Here is a 20,530-nt window from a genome sequence, read left to right on the forward strand (position 1 = left end):
AGCTGCTGCTTTGTGCTTAAGTTTTTCAGTCACTGAAAGAAACCCCAGTAACATTTCTAGACACTCAGGGCACATCTCCACTGTGCAATGAGATGCTCCAAACAAGCTGATGCACCACCATGGTGCAAGAGAGCATTAACTTAGATCTTGGAAGCAACGTATTGTTTTGTGCTCTCCCTGAGGTAATTAATTATTTCTCAACAGGATGTCAGGGAGAACACTATGCTGCCGTGGCAGTTCTGGTTCTCAACTTGCTTCATTCAGAGCCAATGTAATTATCTCTATACAGTACAACGCTGAATAGTATAAACACACAGAGAAAAAATCTGCTTCTCAGACTGCCTAGAAGTTCCAAATGTCTGTAATATTCAGCAGGCAGGTGCCTAAGTCCCATTAAGACTCTCATACAGTAGGCATTTCCAAAATGTTTTCTGCATAAAAGCCAACTTGGTGGACATTCAGCAGGTCTCAGACCTTTTAGACTGTTCCCAGTTGTAGCCAATCTCTGAAATGATAATGTTTGGTTTTATTAAGTCTTGTAGGATTTCCAGAAGTGAAGAATAAAGATTCTTCCTCCCTCAAAGCTATTCTGAATGTCAACTCCATTCACTTCCTAATTAGACCTACCATCTGTATACAGTGCATGATCATTAGCCCTTCTCTAGGAAATAAGTAGAGTAAAAGTGTAGAGGCCTTTTAAAATCTTTCTTTCAAAGCTGTCTGTCTGTGTTGGACAACAAATGTGATTCCACGTTCTCTCGGACTGAATGCACCCTCAGCAAGTTCACAGATGATACAAAACTGGGAGAAGTGGCTGATACACCAGATGATCGTGCTGCTATTCAGACGGACCTCAACAGGCTGGAGAAATGGGCAGAGAGGAACCTTGTGAAGTTGAACAAAGGGAATTGCAAAGTCCTGCACCTGGGGAGACATAACCCCATGCACCAGTACAGGTTGAGGGCCAACCGGCTGGAGAGCAGCTTTGCAGAGAAGGACCTGGGGGTACTGGTGGCCAACAAGTTGACTACTAACCCAGCAAGGCGTCCTTGAGACAAAGAAGGCCTCTTGGGCTGTATTAGGCAGAGCATTGTCAGCAGGTGGAGGTAGGTAATCCTTCCCCTCGGCTCAGCACTGGTGAGGCCACATCTGGAGTGTTGAGTCCAGTGCTGGGCTCCCAGTACAGGAGAGACATGGACAGACCGGAGCAAGACAGGTGAAGGGCTACTAACTTGATGAAGGGACTGGAGTATCTTTCATATGAGGAGAGGCTGAGAGGGCTGGAACTGTTTACCCTGGAGAAAAGAAAGTGGAAGGGGGATCTCATCTGTATAAATATCTGATGGGAGGGTGTCAAGACAAGCAGGCCAGACATTTCTCTGCAGTGCTCAGTGACAGACAAGAAGCAATGGGCACAAACTGAAATACAGGAAATTCCATTTCAACAAAAGAAAACACTTATCTACTTTGAAGGTGGATGAACACTAGAACAGGTTGCCCAGAGAGGTTGTGGAGTCTCCATCCTTGGAGATATTCAAACCTGACTGGACATGGTCCTGGGCAACCTACTCTAGGTGACCCTGCTTGAGCAGGGGAGTAGGACGAGATCTCCAGAGGTTCCTTCCAGCCCCAACTATTCTATGATTCTGTGATTCTAATACATTATGGATACAAAATAATTTCCTTCCTATTTCTGGTAGTTTCAATATCCTTCTGAGGAAAGTATAATGTCATCTCCATCACTGGTTACAGAGTAAGATCATTCATATTATTAAATTTAATGAATTTAATACCTTATACTTGAAGGGCAGCAAACATTCATCTTGTACCATTGTGCTCATTTATTTACAGATTTTCATAAGTTCCATTCAATCATTTTTCTATGTTTTTTTAACTAACAATCAGTCTTTTAGTAGTGTAGGCACAGTTAGTGCACCTGGAAAACTACAGCACTCCTAATAATACCAAAACTGTTATTTGGATTTAAACACTGTATGTCTGTTCTCATTCACTGCAGTGGAAAACAGGACGATCTACAACAGAGTCGATGGAGACACATCAATATGAGAGAAGAAACAGACCCTACAATTTTTAATGCCAATGACTGCCTTGTTTTGCTTTTGAATAGCTTTGCTAAACAGTTGGCAATGCCACTGAAATTTGATTGAAAGAATGATTAGTGTAAGTGCATTTGTTTCTAAACTAATGCAGGGGAAGGGCATACTCACAAAAAATTCATAAGAAAATCTTTATACGTATGAGAAGGAAGATGAGTTCCAGAAATCCTTCCAGTTTTCAAGAAGAAAGGAGAAAAATCACAGCAGCAAGGACAATAAAGGAGAATGCCTTGCAAAATTTAAGGTTATCAACACACTCCATCCAATCCATCCATATTATATACCACTCAACTACATTTTTTAAAAGATCTTCGGAGTTCTGTCTGTATTTATCTATCCTTAACTAGTAATATGCTACACATGGAAAAAAACACACATGACACAGTTGGGATGACATTAAGTACTAGCCTTCGGTCTCCTGCAAGTGAACAGCTTTGACCCAGTCCATCCACTGGCAGATTTCACAATGGACATTGTTTACAGCCAGCGCTGAACAAACCCACAGCTGCCATAAAGCCTGACTATTCACACATTGTTGAAGTTAAAACTTTTAACCCTTAAAACACACAGCTATGTGACACCCTTAATTACATTTATTTATGAAGCATTTACTGTCTCCTTTCTGGTATCCAGCTGCTAGGAGTGTATGTCCAACAGAAGAAAAAAGTTGCACCTCTGACCCTGCCCAAGAGAGGAGAGTGATGACTCCACATTCACATACCATAAGCCTGGCGTAGCAACTGACATGTTTGCACTTAATCCAGCCTGATGGTTTATTGAATAATAATGCTAGTTACCTTTTGGGGGCTGAAATTACAAACTGAAATGAGTAACTGAAACTATTCCCTCAGTACATTAAGAGCTGAAAAAGAAGCTAAGTCTCCTTAGCCTTCCCTGCCACGAGCCAGTGACAGGGACCCCTTCCCCTCCAGGCCAAACAACAGGGTCAATTCATGGTGCTTGAGCTTCAGCTAGGGAAAAACTTCAGCCCCCTTTCCTATTCCTCCACCACAGCACTGGTAACACTTGCATTTTTAGGGCACCACGACAACTTCTCTGGAGCAGCAGGCATGGCATTATGCTCTGAATATGTCTAGTGCCAACAGTATCAAAGAAGCAATGGGAACAAATGCCCGCTCCTCAGCTCCCCATAAATCTTGGCTCAAGTCCCATCTGCATAATACTAGTGTTACGACCATGATAATCTAGAAATATGAGCATGGAAAAATTTTTAGAGAATGGCAATAAGCCCCTTCTAACTCTCTAAGTTAGCTGTCCCTATTAATCGGAGATTTTTCTCATAATGCTCCAGACAGAATGACAGACAATGGTGAACAGCAGCTTAAAAGCAGATCTTGCCGAATGCTAGTTTAGTTCAGTCAGAGCTTCTGCAAAGAGACATCTCAAGCCAAGTCCTTGACCTAGCTTAAATATCTTGTGGATATCTTTGCTTTCCTATATATTTGTTCCCAGCATTTACTTGTGTTACACACTTGTATTGCATCTTGGCCTTAGGGCAGCTCCCATCCAGTGTAGGAGGACTGAGAGAAAGTAAGCCAAGGTAGAGTTGTAGTAAGCGCAACTGTAGTAAGGTGCAGACAGGAGTGGGTGGAACAGGATGTTTCATGGATATCATGATAGTGTGAAAGAAAGCCATTGCAGGCAAAAAAATTATTAGCGATTTCCACAAAAGACCTTTTAAAGTGGCAGCAAGCTTAAAGCTCAATTCAAACACAAAATAGATTACGGCTGCTTGCTTTCCTTCTTCCCTTCACAGGGAATACATACAGTAGAAAAACAAATAAAACAAAAGGATGATGATGGCTGCAACTGTCAGTAAAAATAATTCCTCCCTGTGGTCAGTCAAGGAACATGTGTGGTGAAAAAAATCAGTGAAGGGAAGAAAGTCCTCTGCTGAGACCATGCAAATATTACTGGGATGCAAAGCACAATTTAAAGAGTAAATAAAAATAATGTAAAAATTCTGATGTAAAAAATAAAGAACAGCATGAGAGGAGTGTCTTCATTCAAAAATTCTGCTCCAAAAATATAAGAAAAGCGAGTAGAATTATGTTTATACGAGTCTCATAAACCCTCATCTTCTTATATTGTGAGCATCACTTTCAGTATTTGTTCAGAATAATACTGTTGTAATATACATACAACCTCAGGCCAAATCATGTAAATGTGAGAAAAAGCCCAAACAGAAGGACTGTGGTTACTGAAAAATGGGTAAAATTAGGAAAAAAAAGAAAAAGGAAGGAACCATCAGCCACAATACTGCTCCAACCCAAAGTGACTGTACAGCAAGCCACATACCGGCTAGAGTCACGTGCCACCCCTCACACTTGGAATGCCCTCCTCCTCCATCCTGCCAAGTCACCCCTGCTCCCTCCTTCTAATTGCTCCTAAAATTTCCTTTCTGCTGTATTTCCCACAAGATATGTAATAAATAAATACAAGGGATGGAGAAAGGAGGAAGAGGAATTCAAGCAAATTCCTGTTTCTTTTCTCTATCAACTTGCAGATTTTTATATCAAATACTTTGCCTTTGTTTTTGTAGTGTGATCCACAAAAGAAAGAAAATACTTTGAAGATTGAGGTATGGAGGTAGATAGTAACACTGCTCAGCTATCATAAAGATCTTCATAGACAGGGCTACCCATGCATTTCTATATTCTAAATATTTTACATGCTTGTGGGGAAATGGCTCTTCTATGCAGCATCTCTGTTGAGCTGTGTATCTCACATCAACCTTTTGCAATCAATATGAGCTCTATATTAAAATGGGAGATTTTACTGGCTACCAAAGCTGATTTTGCTAACAAGATCTACTTTTGTGATAGCACAGCCTTACACCATTCTAAAATTGTGCAAAAAGTGAACATAGAGTAAAGACAAAGTCATTCACACAGCTGAGATAAACTTTGTGCCAACTGCCTCAAGTCTTAATATTTAATTCTTTTCATTTTTTATTTTTACTGCAGACCACAGATTCTGTATAACTGTTTCATGTTACACCAACTGTACACACTGTGCTTGATATTACTGAAGGTTAGAGCCTCTCCAATACACAGACTACCTGTAACATCATATGTATTTTAGATACTTCAAAAGAATAGGCAATTGAAAAACTGAAGGGAATTTTCTGTTGCATAACAAAGACACTGTCATGCTTACACATTATCTGTGATTCAAAGACCATATGAACCATGCTTCTTACTCATCCATTTTGCATAGGTTTGAAAAACAATGCATTAACTTTTTAATGTATGTAAAACCATATTTGAAATCCAGAGTGGCTTCTAAGATTCCTTTTCAGCTCAACTACCTGGAAAATCTTGGATGACAGTGCCCCTCTCTGGTCAGAAAAGATTAGTGCATATTTGCTGGTTCTGTTGTAAAACACCGGTCTCTATCCAGTAAACTATTTTAACAAACATTTTTACTGAGAGAAACAAAACATTAAAATATTAACTTTAACTGAGTTGAATGTTGCTTGCTGATTTATAACCACAGTACTGTGGCTATTTTCACATGAAAGCTAGAGTATGCTGTACTGCTCTGCATCATCTGAGCACCCAGGGCTAATTCAATGCGCAAGTCAGAATACTTTCAAGCTCTGAAAAAAGGTTGAAAGTCTGAGCCAGCAGCCATGTTTTGAAACTTAGACTCATACATTACCTTGGGAAAACCACACTGGCTGTACATGCAAGCACATTAGGCAGCAAGATTTGATTGGTCTATTATATCCATAACAAAATTAACAGCAAAAGGACTGAAATTACCTGAATCTCTATCCACAGCTTCTACCTTTATGACAAACTCCCCTGGATCTTGGTTTTCACAGACCGCAGTTTCATAAAATTGCTTCAGAAATATTGGTCTCTCATCATTCACATCAAGAACAATTATAGTCAGAATCTGAGTTGCAGAGAGAGCTGGGGTGCCATCATCAAGAGCCATGATAGTCAAATTGTAGCATTCTTGAATCTCATGGTCCAAAAGCAGGGATGTATACAGTAGTCCTATTACAAAGATTGGAAGCATTAAAAAAGTATTCTACTCAAGGTTAGGATCCCACGTGTTCCAGCATTCACAGGTTCAATATAGCACCACAGTGCATACTGTGCCTCTGTTACAAGGCTTCTGCATTTTGGAGTCAGTCATTACCTCTGACTCCCTAATTGGCCCAGAAATATTCATTTTGACATCAGAGGAAATCGGGATTCAAGAAACACACAAATTAGGTTCAAAGACAGATTTCTTTTAATTTAATTCTTCTCTCAGAGGGCTTTGTAAATGTGGAGCAATGATACAGAAAATACCCTCTTCCAAGTCAAATATTGCCGTCAAATGATCTGCTACAGGTAGAAGTTACCTCACTCTGCCCTTGCTGTGAATCTGTATCTATGCACATGAAGGGGTTTTCATGATATTTTACACTTTTACCTATGTTACTAAAGAAATAATATAGGTCTTCTTTTGGAAATCAGTTCTACAATTAGGAGCTCTACACATCAAATCACAGACAGCTGTATCATACAATGGAAATAAAATAAAAACAAACAAAATTGCAGCTATTATGGTGAGATTTGCATTCTTGTCCTGATGGTATAATAGTTAAAGAATTCATTCAAGAACCAAGGAATTTTAGAAGCCTGAAGAATGAAATTCAATCAACACTTAGAACCTCCATAGACCATTTTGTATGCAGTGTCCTTTGATATTGATTTTGCCTTTCCTAGCATATATACATACATATATACCAACATACGTGTGTACACATATTTTAAGTAAGCATTGTGCAAAAAAACAGAACAAAATATTTCACTGCACACACTTTCCTCCCACATTACTTGATGCACTACTGGAAGGCACTACGGTACATCTACACAACACAGTACAGTACCAGGCAGACATTTCTGAGCTAACGTTCACTGAGCTTCCATACTGAATGCAGTACTGCCATGGCCACGTCATACACTGCCTGAGATAATTAACCTTGAGGACAATAGACAAATATTAATGTAATATCTCCATACAATATTGCATTGTATACACTGCCAGATATTACCGTAATAAGCACAGTATGAGAAATTATAGAGAAGCAGAAGTTACAGTACCTGTGACCTTATCCAGTATAAACGTTTTGTTTTCATTGCCTGAAAGAATGTGATATGTTACTTGTCCATTTCTTCCTTCATCTGGATCCTTTGCGATTATGTGGTGAACAAGGAAGCCCACTTCCACATTCTCCATGACATAGGAAAGAGGGGAAGATGTAAAACTGGGACTGTTGTCGTTGATATCTAAAACAACAATTTTCGCAGTCAGGGAATCAAGTCTGCAATCAGTCAGGTTTATTGCCAGATCTGTTGCAGATACTGTAAGGATCACAGAGCGAGTAATCTCTCTGTCTAGTGGAAACGCTGTGATCAATGCACCATACGAAGGGTGAATAAGAAATGGATTTTCACCCAAGCTACTCATTTCCATGGAATACTGTATTTTGCTGTTCAGAAAACTGCCATCTCCATCTTTTGCATTGAATGTGTACACCAGAGTGCCAACAGGTACGTTTTCCTCTATGCCAATCACTACAAAATCATCTTGAAAATACGGAGAATGGTCATTTTGATCTTCTACATCAATACTTAGGAAGACAGTGGTATTCTGTGGAGGACTATTATCATAATCCTTTATAGTTATTTGCAAAAGGAAGTGAGAAGCTGTTTCATAGTCAAGTTCCTTGCAAAGAAAAAGATCTCCTGTCAAGCTATCTATTTCAAAATGAACATCATCATCTTCTTTAGCGATACTAAAATGCAGTTTCCTGTTGTTTATCATATGATTATCAGGCAACTTTACAGAATTCAATACTTGTGCAGGTTTAAAATTTTCAGGTATGACAAAGTGGTTGAAGTCTTGTGAGAAGACAGATGTCCCTTTGAGAAGTGGGATTACCTGAAACAAAAGCACAAAGACTGCAATAATTTCCCACTGTTACTAGGAATATTGTAATGCAAATAATTTTCCTTAATTCAGGGTTCAATCATTTATTTATTTGTTACTATATAACTATCCTAAGTATGCCTTAAAGCCAGTAAACAAACTCAACATGCTCTGTAAGGGTTCAGGAAGTCCTTAGCAAGCAAGTAATCCCATAATTCTCTCATTCCCACATTAAAAAAAAAAGTAATGAGGTCATCTCCCACTCTCTGAATCTCAGGCATCCACACACAGAAGTCTCAAACAGTGCTATCTCTCTCCCACCCTGAAGCACTTCAACTCTTCTTCTGCATATGACAGTATCACAGTGCTCACAGAGAAAGATTTGACACAGAAATGATGGTACATTATTCAGTTTGCCCAATACAGATAGATATTTGATTTTATTGAGGGTTGTTTAAATCATTATAGGATTTCATTTATTATAGATTGCTGTAACATTCTAAATTAATGTTTTAATTTGAAAGAATCTTTATCAGTGTGAAGTGCATTTCCGTTGTGTTGATTTAAGCATCTTTCCAAGCTACCTAAAATTGGGTGACATGAAAATAGCAGTTTCGGTGATACTCAGCCTGCAAAAAAGGAGTACACAGAAGGCCTTGACAAAACAGATCCACTGTAGTTTGATGAACAGCAGATGGCTGGCTGCAGAAAGAGCACACACTAGATTTCACACTCGCATGCATAGCAACCCTATATAAACCAGCACAAAGGAATGAGCTATCCTTATACTAGTTTACAGGGAAAGAATTCAGAAAAGGGAGCAGTGTAGTAGAGAAACAATATCTACTCTAAGAGCCTTTTTTTTTAGTTTCTCTCTCCCATTTTCAGCCCCTCTTTATATGTGCTTTTCATTCTGCCTATCTTAATATTTTCCCTCTCTTCCAGTGTTCATAATCACCTCCTACTGAAGTACAAATATTGTGTATTTGCAAGACGACCCATAATGTTGTGGTGGATTCAAAACAAATCAAAACTGAGTTTGCCCTCTGATTTCCTCAGTCAACAGAAAAGTGGCTAGATTAAAGAACATTGTGATGAGATGATGTGCTTATAATTTTAAACATTTCCTTTCTGAAGCTTATTTTCAGCTTGTGTTTTAAAGAAACTAAGGATCTATCATCATTTTTCTATCTGTACAAAATAAACAAGTACCTGGATGTACACAGCAGCATGTCCTTGAAGTGAAGGCATTCCTTGGTCCCTGGCTGTTATCACCATTCTGTAGTTTGATCTCTCAGCATATGACAGAGACCGAGTTGTTCTTAGCTCTCCACTGATAGTATCAATCTGGAAGTACCCTATACCCTCTTCTATGGGGAAAAATGGATATCAGTTATTACAGATGCCAAAGGCATCTTCAGCTTGCCAAATGCCTCCATAGATGGAGCTATGCACTGTAATTAATGAGTAACAAAGATCAGGACAAACAGGAGAAGAAACTGACTCATTTGGATCTCTCAGGCTCATCTGTATCTCTTGTTCTCCCTTCATCAACTGCATAATAACTATGACCTGCTTAGTGTGGAATTAAAAAGCTGCAGAGAGAAAAGCTATAGAGTGCCAAAGCAACTGCTTCCTTTTGTACCAAGTTACTCACATCAATGGTCTGTGCGCAAGGAGAGAAGCAGACACCCCAAGACTCCTACTTCCATCTCCAACATAAGTTGGCAGGCAGGGCCAGAGAGAGAATTAAGTCTTAGTGTTTGAACTGGTATGAAGGGACAAGTAAATTACTCTAGATACAAGGTTGGCTCAGTACTCTCACAGACTAGGAGACAGCAATGAGACTGATCTACCCCTAAGACAGTGTAACTACAGTGATGGAGCCCTGCACTTGTTCTGAACAGTTAATTAACTGGAGGAGAGCTAAAAGCTTGCGATGATTTGTTCCAAAGCAACACGTGAATATTAGAAATTACGCCTTCATTTTTCGTTAAGGATTGGTCACATTGCTGATAAAATTACAATTACTACTCATTAAAATTACTACTAGTAGGCACATCATATTACATTTATTCTAGAGTTGCAGAGAAAAACTCTACTACAGAACAGTAAATATTATTTGTGACTTTCCAGTTTTTAGCAAAATGGGCAAAAATCTGTTACTTGGTATATACCATTAGAAATTGAGAAAATCGAAATTGTCATAACTACTTCTCTCTTAAAATACTATGCAAACAACTTTTTGCCACGTGAATTTTTAATAAGGTGTTCTAGTGGGTCAAATAAAGTCATGCAGCATAACAGCTGCTATTCTAATAAGCAACCGTGGTAAAAATAAATTCAATGCAGATGTAGTACACAAAACACCATAAAGAGCTGTATTTCCACAGGCACCTAAGTGAGCATGAAGCTGTTTATGTTCTCCAAATCTGCACATGCAAATTAGTTAGCTGCACATATAAGTGTTCATTTCTGTATCCAATTACCTTATTTGGGACTGTAAAATATTTGCACCTGAAGAACTTGAACAAAAACTGATAAGGCTAGTTAGAAAACAGTGCTTTCACCATCAACACATAGGAGTTTTATCCAGTATTGTTCTTGGTTATTTTTGAGTGACTACAGGTTTTTCATGTGCCCTAGGTCCCTTCTGGGTTGACTCTTGCAGTCTGGAATATAATGAGGAAATCGCCAACAAAAGGAAACAATATATAGAGACAAAAGTATTGAATAAGACAGTCCTGCATTCTGCATTTTTTCATGAGAGCATAAAAATACTAATGCTGCTTTATTGCTGTTTTCATAAATAGCTTTTGGTTACTTTTCTGTTCTGGGTCTCAACAGCATGTGTCACTACATTCACAGATATCCTATTTTGTTCTGCATAATGTTTCACAACATAAAATCCCAGCTCAGCAAAACAGCAAAGGAGATATGAACACACAATGTGAATTATATGCATGTATTTTTAACATTCTACTAAAACTGAAATTTAAAATAGCAGATACTGAGAACTAACACAAAAAAGAAACTAACAGTGAATAAATGTGCATGAAAACTATTCCCTTTATTTTTCTACCAAAATGGAGTTATAGTTACCAAACTGAACCAAAAAATTAGAAAACAAAAACACTGCAAGTACATAATTGCAATCTAAGCCAGAGGCTATAAGGAATCACCCTTGCTTCAGTAATGACTGAGGACAGTTAGTAGGTCTTAGCGTAAAGATCAATATTTTTTATTTCAAATTACAGAAAGTAGGTAGTTACGGTCAATTGAATTAGGTGTCAGACAACAGAGCTTTTGAAGCATTGAAGCTTATTTGATAAAAGAAAGGAATGGTCAGAATCTACTTTTCTGAATAAAAGAGAGCTGATCAGAAAAGAAATGGTGTTATTCATTAGAGACCTCAATTCCACCAAAATCCAAATACTGCATGAAACAATTTTGCACATATTTTGCTGGAGAAAAAAGTAACAAAAATGTCTAACCATTTTGGAAAGCGATACTTGTATAAATCATTAAAATAGAATACTTTCATTCTAGATTTCATAGCTAAACCAGTTTCTTCAATTCTGAATATCAAAAGTCTATCAAAGAGATCTGATTTTTTTCTATGGATTTAATAGATGATGTCTACTAAGAGAACAGACAGATCACTTTTAAATACTTTTGCCCAAGATTGTGGGGACAAGCGTATGTGAGTGGTAACTTGCGCACTTTCTAAACACACTCCAAATCCTCCTCACTGTTCTTTTGGAAGTTCAAAGGGAGGAATAAGGGAAAAGGTGGTTGTATTTTTTACACTTAAAGAGTATGTTAGTTGCTGCTCTGAAAACGCGTCCTCCCTGCACTTCCAGAAACATTTGCTCAGCTTTCATCTCTGTAAGTCACCTGAGTTAGGCAACTGCTGCTTATATCATACACCTTCAAGATCCCACGCTTTATGTATGAAGGGAGTATGAAGAAAATAAGAGAAACGGAGAAGAAAGAAATTGAAAAGAGCAAATGAAGTATGGAATGGACAAAAAGTAAATCTCTCGATGACTAGACTCCAATGCACCCAATCTCTTCTTCTGCTTAAATCACTGCTCTAAGCTGCCAATAAACAGATACACCGTTTCAGTCCGTTTTCCACCTCCTCATTGTTCATTCTATGCACCAGCCTTTCATTTACCTGTTGTTCTCCAAAACATAAGCACTTTCTCAGCTCTGTGCCCTCAAACACAATGACACAAACTGCAATTTCAGATGAAAAGACGGCCTAAGAAACACCACACAATGCGGCCATGAACCTCAGCAGAAACATTCAAGCCTTCTGGGGATCCATAATTCAGTCACAAAGCTTAGAAACCTAGACACAAAGTAATACTAGCCTTTTCCCAAATATCAGTGGCCTCAGCAGGCAGTTATTAGTTATTAGTTAAATATTTTTATCTAATTTCCTGAAGAACTATATCTTATCTACATTTCAAGATACTTAGGGCCTTAGTCATCTCATTCTCCTTTCAGATGAAATACAATTGATGATGCTGAGAAAAGAAGTGTTTCTTTTAGTTAGAAAGAAGACGACAGTGCCATGGTTCTCAAAGGGCTTGAAGACCACAGGGCAGCTATAGAAATGTAGCCCTCTTCAAATCTAGAAATCTTCCTTGAATTATGCTTGCAGATCACCCTAGAGAACAAGTACTGGCTTTTTACTTATCTACAGACAAGCACGCAACCCTGGCCAATTCGCGTGTCTTAGCAGTGTAAACTATTCTTCTCACAGCATTCTGGTTATCAAGTTCTAATATATCCACAGAACCATTTCAAATGTAACTGTAAAAGCCTGTACTTTGCCAGTGTTAATCTTAACACACAAAGCAATAGTTTATGATGCACTATAAATACAGATTAAATTTTGTTATAAATGTTACAGAATAATCTATTGACAATTGTAAAGAAGGCCAAGCAAATCACTTAGCAATTGCCAGCATTATTAAGGGATAACACATACAGGGAGGGATTCACTTCCTCCTGATTTCAGTTATTCTTTCAGCGATGATACAAAAGCAGAGGTATGACCATATGATCATGAATCTCCATGCATGAGAATGTTTAAAGGATGATTTGTTTTGATTTTCTTGGGAGAGGGAGGAGAATTTAGAAGAAAACACTTCTACTTTGAAGGCTACAATTTATCATTTTTGCAAACCTCCTGGTTCTTTCACAGATTTTTCCCTTATATAATTAGTGGGCATTTATCATTAGCCCTCCTGAATAATAACCTATTATTTTAATCTGGGAGTCTCATTAAGGTCTCAAGAACATTGAGAATTACCCAGTGACAGAGGTCCCTGTGGAGTTTACAAGCTGAACAGCTGATGCTGATACTCATCACTCTTGATCTTGCAGCAGTCTCTTAGTTGTTGAAAAGAGCACTGGTCTGCATGCACTCCTCCAATTAACCTGATGTCTGTGTTTAACAAATATGGCTGTAAATCAGATCATATTTCTTCTTTAAATTTTAGTACTGAACAATGTCCCAAGACTGGAAAATATTATTTTAAATATAAACCAGGCAAGAACTTCACCATGAAACAGAAGACCAGATGTTAAAGGCTGTGAGCCAACTAACAACAACAACAAAAGTCAGTATCAGAGAAGCTGAGCTGTTTCTGGATTTGTTTATCAGGAAAATATCTAGTTCAGAGTTTGGGAGCATTCTTTTAGAGCTTTTGCTGCTGTTTTTGTTTTTATCCTTTTGTCCTTTCTAGAGACAGTATTTGAAAGATCAGTCATATTTTGAGTCGCTTGTCATTTTAATAATTTGAACTCTTACTTACTCCCCTCTGTGAAGCCACTACGGAAATCCAGTTGCTGGTTGAAGGAAGGGCATGTAGTTAGATATGCAGAGAGACAAAAAAAACATGAAGGACCCTTCCTATATTGCCTAGCTATCACCCTTCAAACAAAGGGTTGGGTACTATCTGTTCTATAGTTCCTTTCTTCTTAGGGGGGATAATTTCTTGCAAAAGCTTATCATTCACAATGCAGGAGCCTACAATTCTCTCCAACTCCCTCTGAAAGAGGTGGTCACTTGTATCCAAACTAAGGCAATAAAGGTATGGGAATAAAACAACCCTACACACTTTTACTACCTACATATTTTTCAACTGCAAAATTTTCAATAGAGTTATTAAATATCTTAATTTTTTAAGGATCTCTTGGTGGAAGAAAGAAGAATCAGTTCTCTTGCCCTCTGAGTCTGGATCTTAAAGTCCTCCCATTACCCCATGGAAGACAAAAGGATACATACAGTATAACATAATCCATAGAAATCTTTCAGTAATTTCAGCCTCGCAAAGGAAAGATTACAGCTTTCCTGTCTCTTTAGAGTGAGGGCTAATGCCATAAATGTACCTTTATGGCATTTAGTTTTGTTCTTTACTCTGAAGTGACAAATAATCATAATGAGTTCAAACCTAATGAGCACACATTTGAGCTCTACCTACACAGAAAAGAACACCTGAGAAAATGTATTAAGCAGATGGAAATAACTGAAATGTGTTTTTGCTCTGCATGACTCCAGTTAAATAGTACATTTAATGTGCAAATTACCACATACTAAAAACATCGGTCTTGAAAAATATGGATTACATAAATCCTGTAGCATGGAGCAGGCATAAAAACTGTTATGGCATCCACGTGTAAACAACTTGCTGACAGATTTTTAGAAATAGTTTTGTTCTTGACATCTTTAGCTATTTTCAATAAGTAGTGACATAAAGCAGAAGGAATTTTTTCCTCATTGTTTAGAGATGGAGTTCTCTTGTGTAAAAGTGTAGCAAGTGGTATGTGACAAAAGCAGAGATCATATCTATGTCTCTTATCAGCATTAATGTCCCAGTCTCACTCATATTCTAATTAAGAACTGTTTTGTTATTGATTTCACTGGAAACAAAACTGGGTCCTAAAGCATACCCCAGATGTGAACTACTAGATACAGAAATTATGGAGGAAACTAAAAAAGAGAAGTGTTTTTAAGCTGCTGCACCATGTCAAGCTAACACAGTGCTAAAGGGTGAAACATGACCTAAAAACCACAAGTCTCATTGTATGCCCAGATTATCTGTTGATCCTTCTGATCCCCGTCTCAGACTGTCATGAACTGTTCTTTTAGCAGGAAAATTTTCAATTGGTCATGGGAACAGGGAGATCATCTCTCCTTTAAGATGTTAAACAACTGACTGAAACACTAAACCGTACTATACAAGACCACGGTCCTAATCTTGTGTGAGTGCTGTTTGGACATTCTCTGGCTGGCCCTACAAACAACTGAATCCTTGGGACGGTGGGGCAGAGGGTGAAGGGAGGAAGATAGCTGCTCATATCTCCTCAAACATTTAATAAGACATATATTAGTCCTGCTTCCTACTTACACAGGCACCTTTATTCTAACTGACACAAAATAGAAATAAAATCCTATATGTCTTCTTGGCACCTCTAGAACTAATTATTTCAATGTGTTTTTTTTCTTACGAATAATATTTTAAATTCTTACCTGATTCTACTGAATACAATACTACACCATTGTTCCCAGAATCAAAGTCTTTTGCAAAGATACTGGCGATGAGTGTCCCTGATGGCTGCCCTTCCAAAACCTGTCATCAAGCAGTTTATATATAATTTGCAAATATAAAAGAATATCAGTGAGCTTTAAAACAAATTCATTTCCCATAAAGCAAAACTTTAGTAGTAGCTATGTTTTCCATTTCAGTAATGTTCACAGTAAGTACAAACAAAGTATTTCAGAAAATGGTCAAATTAATACATTTCTAGCAATACCCCATTATGTTCTGCACATATTGCTAATTCAAAAATCATTAGTACAGCAGATTCAGAGGCCAGAAATTAAAAGAGTCTACTATATACATAAAACAGAATTATATGTATATTCTTTAAAACTAATAGTCAATGAGAAGTCTAATTATTACACATATTATGAAAGTCTCAAATATACTTGAATCTAAAGTCTTACTTTTTTATTTTTGTGTTATATTGTTACTGTTTTACTATTTTGTCAGTTCTATAGTAAAACAGCAATTCAAACACTTTAGAAGTAATATTCCTTAATAAATAATTTATTTCACAACAATTAAAAACCTTTAGGCTTATAATTGAATCTTAATAACTATTCAGGTAGGTCACATATTCTGGGCAATGTGGTGGTGACATGGACTAAAAGGTATTTCTTATTGTTATCCTATGCTTCCTTTAATAACATTCAAGTAACGGTCAGATTACATGCATTCCACTAAACACAACTGTGATATGGAGATGGAAATCCAATTTACAGTTTGAGCTTTTGCCACAAGGTGGTGCTCAGAACAAGTCTTGAAAGACAGCACAGATAGACCAAACCAGAAAGTTAGTGAAACAGCTAGCACAAACCTTGACATTTAGTTCTTTTCCAGATGGAATCTGCGGGAAGATAGGCTTATTATCATTGATGTCAGTGACTGAGATATACACAGTAGTTGTGGCATTAAGTTGCGGTGACCCATGATCAGTCACTAGTATAGTCAACTGGTGGTGAGTTTGTTTTTCACGGTCTAATGCAACCCAGTTTATAATTTCACCTGATGGACAAAGAAAAAGAAGGAGAAAATGAATGAGATATTGCTATACGCTTGCATTAATCTTAGTGCATGCAATTATACAGTTAATTTAATGTGAAATAATAATACATGTCTTTTGATATACCCTACTTCTTACACTAAAATCCCAGTTTACCAAACTCCATTCCACAGAAATGTTTTGTGAATAAAAGTTTGCATTTGTACATTAGTATTATATTACATTCTTTACTGCACTCCGGATGCCCCAGAGCATAGGTATAAAACAGTATAAACCAACATGCTGACCTTCCAAAGAAATCCATCTAGCCTTTTCTTCACCATACTTCAGGATAGATAATATATGAGCACAGACTTTTAATTGCTCACACATGGTTTTTATTATGCCCTTGGGTTAGGAAATTCTCAGCATGTCTGTATGATAATCAGGAAACCTTCTGTCTACTACACATTTTGGTAAACCCAGTGAATAAATCTGACCCAATCTTCTCTCCATCTGCTCAGCTGTACTCAATATACCTGAAGATTTGCAGCTGACCAGTCCTTCACATAGATGACCTTGTGCTATTTTAAGATCTTCTTGGTTAATTCCTTATATTCTATTTGCCTTTAAACTTTTATAACGGTACTCAACAAGAACCTGCTTTGAAATGACAGTTTTATGTTGAGATTCATAGAAAAATTCTAGAAAAGCTTCCTCACCCCCAGTGAGGACAGGACATCTGGGAAGTGGAGTTTTAAGCGGCAAATCTGTGCTGCTTAGACATTCTTTTGCTAAACTGGATTATTTACAATGCCTGTGTTCCTTACAGGATATCCTTCCACTTGACTTCCCATGTTGTATTCTCCATTTTTATACTGTGTGGATAAAGTATCTACTACTCAAGGCATTTGGGATGCACTGTGGAGTATACTTTGTACAGTGAAGAATTTGTCTCAATTAATTTCCTTTTGTGATGCCATGAACAGCATGAGCTTAGTTTCAATGCAACTTTTAGAAATTTTCACAAATGTGTTTTAAAACACTAACTTTCAAATATTATAGTTATCTTTATAGTTGTTTAAGGCTGATCTGTACTTTTCAACTTTACTTGATCACAGGCAGTTAGAAGTTCTTCGTACGCTCTATTGAAACTATTATTTAAAACTCTTTCTTTTCATTTGGAACATTCAAATACTGAAACTTATGAGCAAGTGATCTGAATAAAGTCATGAAAAATCAAATCCTAAGGGTTAGTTCATTCTTCATGCACATGCATTAGATTTATTTCATCCCAAAAGTTATGAAGCTTTGAGTTACAATACTCATATACCAACCCAAGAGATTCACAGCAGCTCCTGAACTTTACACATTACTTCCATTCCATTAGAGGAAAACTGCTTTCCAAAAGCAATATTAGGCAGATTACAAATCATAAAATGCTACCTGTGTTGGAATTCATCTTGAAATATTTTCCATCAGACAAGAGGAAATAGGAAAGTTGTCCATTTCTTCCCGAGTCTTTGTCAACAGCTGTGACTGTGCCAACCACACCCCTGGGAACTGGATTTTCCTCCATTCTGAAGAAGTAGCCCTCACGTATAAACATGGGGGAATTGTCATTTTCATCCAGGACATTAACTATTACTGAAGCACTTGCATTTTGCCTGGAACTTTTGTCCTCTAAGGTGCTGACTAGGGCTCTAAAACTTAGCATCTGTGCACATTCATAGTTCAAGTGTTTCCGCAGATAAATCCAGCCAGTATCAGAGCTGATTCCAAAAGCAACAGAATCTGTACTAGACTCCAGGGAATATGTCAGCTTGGAGGTGACATGGTGTGGATCTAGTGAATGGGCTTGAACTTGAAGGATTTGGACACCTAGTGCAGAAGCTTCACTGATTTCCACTTGATACACCAAGTTGTCAAAAGCCAAAGTGGGGCCCATCTTCTGCTCTTCAATAATCACTGACAACTTCAACAAAGAACTCAGAGGAGGACTTCCATGGTCTTCAGCTGCTATGTATAAAGTATATTCCTGCTGCTTGTCTGCAAACACCATTCTGGTGAGGTTCACCACTCCAAGGCCTGGATCAATGCTAAATGCACTTGATTGATTGCTTTCAATACTATATTTGATTGCCCCATTTAGGCCACTGTCTTTATCTTCTGCATGAGCAATGTAGACAGCTGTGCCAGGAGGCAGGGTATGTGAAATAATTACTTTACCAGATCTGGTAAGAAATACTGGAGGGTTGTCATTGACATCTATCACAGATATGTTGACCTGGGTGCTACTGTAGACAGGGAAGTTACCCAACTGTGACTGAACAGTGAGCACCACAACAGACTGAGTTTCATGGTCGAGCTGTTTTCTGGTGCGGATGATACCAAACTGAGGGTCAATAGAGAATCTTCCATATGGATCACCAGAGGAAATTCTATAAGAAACCACTTCTAAAGAATCTATAAATGGGAACAACAACAACAAAACGTAAAAAAAAGTATGAAAATGATAATCTGAAGGCTTGTATGGACATCTGTGAAGAATGTATGCCATTAAATTCAGCTGAATAAATGTAACCTACACAGACACTTGGCTTTCTTAGGGTTTTTATGCTTCCTTGTTCCTGTTCCTGGAGCCCTTCAGTAAAATAAATACTGCACAGACTTGATCTGACTGTATACAGTTTGCCCACTTATGTGCTATTTGACTTTCATCACTGGTGTGATAAATCTCTATGGAGAAAATACTATCATTGCCTCTTGTTTTCCCCTCATCTAAAATACAGAAAAACACTCTTATAAATTACTTTTAAGGGAATAATTTCACTACACACAGGCATTCACTATAACAAGGAATAAAACAGATGGCAGTTCTCTGAAGGAACTGCATTTTACTGAGCTTACTGTTCACGTGTGACCACTGCTATAACCTATACATGTCAAATGCTGACTAAAATTCTTTTCCACAATTCCACACGGTTCTGGCTTAGCAAGGTACTACCTCACCCTGGGGACTGTGGTCAATGCACCCTAACTCCCAGAAGAAAGTAAGAGGATCTGTCTAATCACAAATTCTTACAAAACCTCTCCTTTTATCACCTTACACGCAGAGATCCACAGGCAAGTTGGTATGTGGACCCGTGGTCCCACTGTTCTGCATAAGAGCCAAATATATATGGCTCCCAGGTCAGGGTCTTTTATGGCTACAAGGGGCCTGGCAGAATTAAACCCATTTCCCTCTCAAAGTGATGAAGAAACCAAATGGATTAAATAAGGTTTTAAAAAGCCCTATAAACATCTGTCTGGATTTCACCACTTAATTTGGGAATGCATTTTTTTGCACTAGCACACCATCTAGATTCTCAAAAACTTCTGAATACTTTCTGTTTGCTCATCAGTATTGCTCTACTGTTCTTCTTTTGTAGCTTTAACACAAGCGATGCTGTTACACACGTTCTTCCATACACTTTCACAGTGCACTGCCTGTCTCGCCACTCACAATCACACGAATCCATCTGGCAACTAAGCAGATGTTTGCATGCAAAATGGTCACAATTAAAATATACTGTAATCTCTAACTACAAAACTTACTTAAAGGTTCTCGGGCCTTTACAGTTCCAACTGGGCTATCTTCAGGTACATCTTCAGGAAGAGAAAAAGCATACCGGGATCTTTCAAATATGGCTGGTACCAAAGTGGTCTGAACGATGTTCACTGTGACAGCTGCATTAATGGCAGAGGAAAGGCCACCCCCATCTTGTGCAGAAACAGTCAGAAGCAACACAGAATGTTCCAGGTGGCTAAGAGCTGAGATCAAATAAATAATTCCTGAAAGTATACAGAAATAG

General features: G+C 37.9%; 1 protein-coding gene across 1 annotated transcript in view; it reads right to left on the reverse strand.

The window, feature by feature from the left end:
* DCHS2 (dachsous cadherin-related 2) overlaps positions 1-20,530 on the reverse strand; it is a 71,949-nt gene that overhangs the window by 26,708 nt on the left and 24,711 nt on the right. Inside the window, exons 4-10 of the mRNA XM_064511745.1 lie at positions 20,274-20,510; positions 18,123-19,142; positions 16,512-16,699; positions 15,622-15,721; positions 9,285-9,442; positions 7,244-8,084; positions 5,906-6,145 (exon numbers count right to left, since the gene is read on the reverse strand). Of these exons, the coding sequence (XP_064367815.1) occupies positions 5,906-6,145; positions 7,244-8,084; positions 9,285-9,442; positions 15,622-15,721; positions 16,512-16,699; positions 18,123-19,142; positions 20,274-20,510 (2,784 nt within the window). The remainder of the gene's footprint in view (positions 1-5,905; positions 6,146-7,243; positions 8,085-9,284; positions 9,443-15,621; positions 15,722-16,511; positions 16,700-18,122; positions 19,143-20,273; positions 20,511-20,530) is intronic.

Source organism: Dromaius novaehollandiae, chromosome 4, assembly GCF_036370855.1.
Source record: "Dromaius novaehollandiae isolate bDroNov1 chromosome 4, bDroNov1.hap1, whole genome shotgun sequence".
NCBI classification, from domain to species: Eukaryota; Metazoa; Chordata; class Aves; order Casuariiformes; family Dromaiidae; genus Dromaius; species Dromaius novaehollandiae.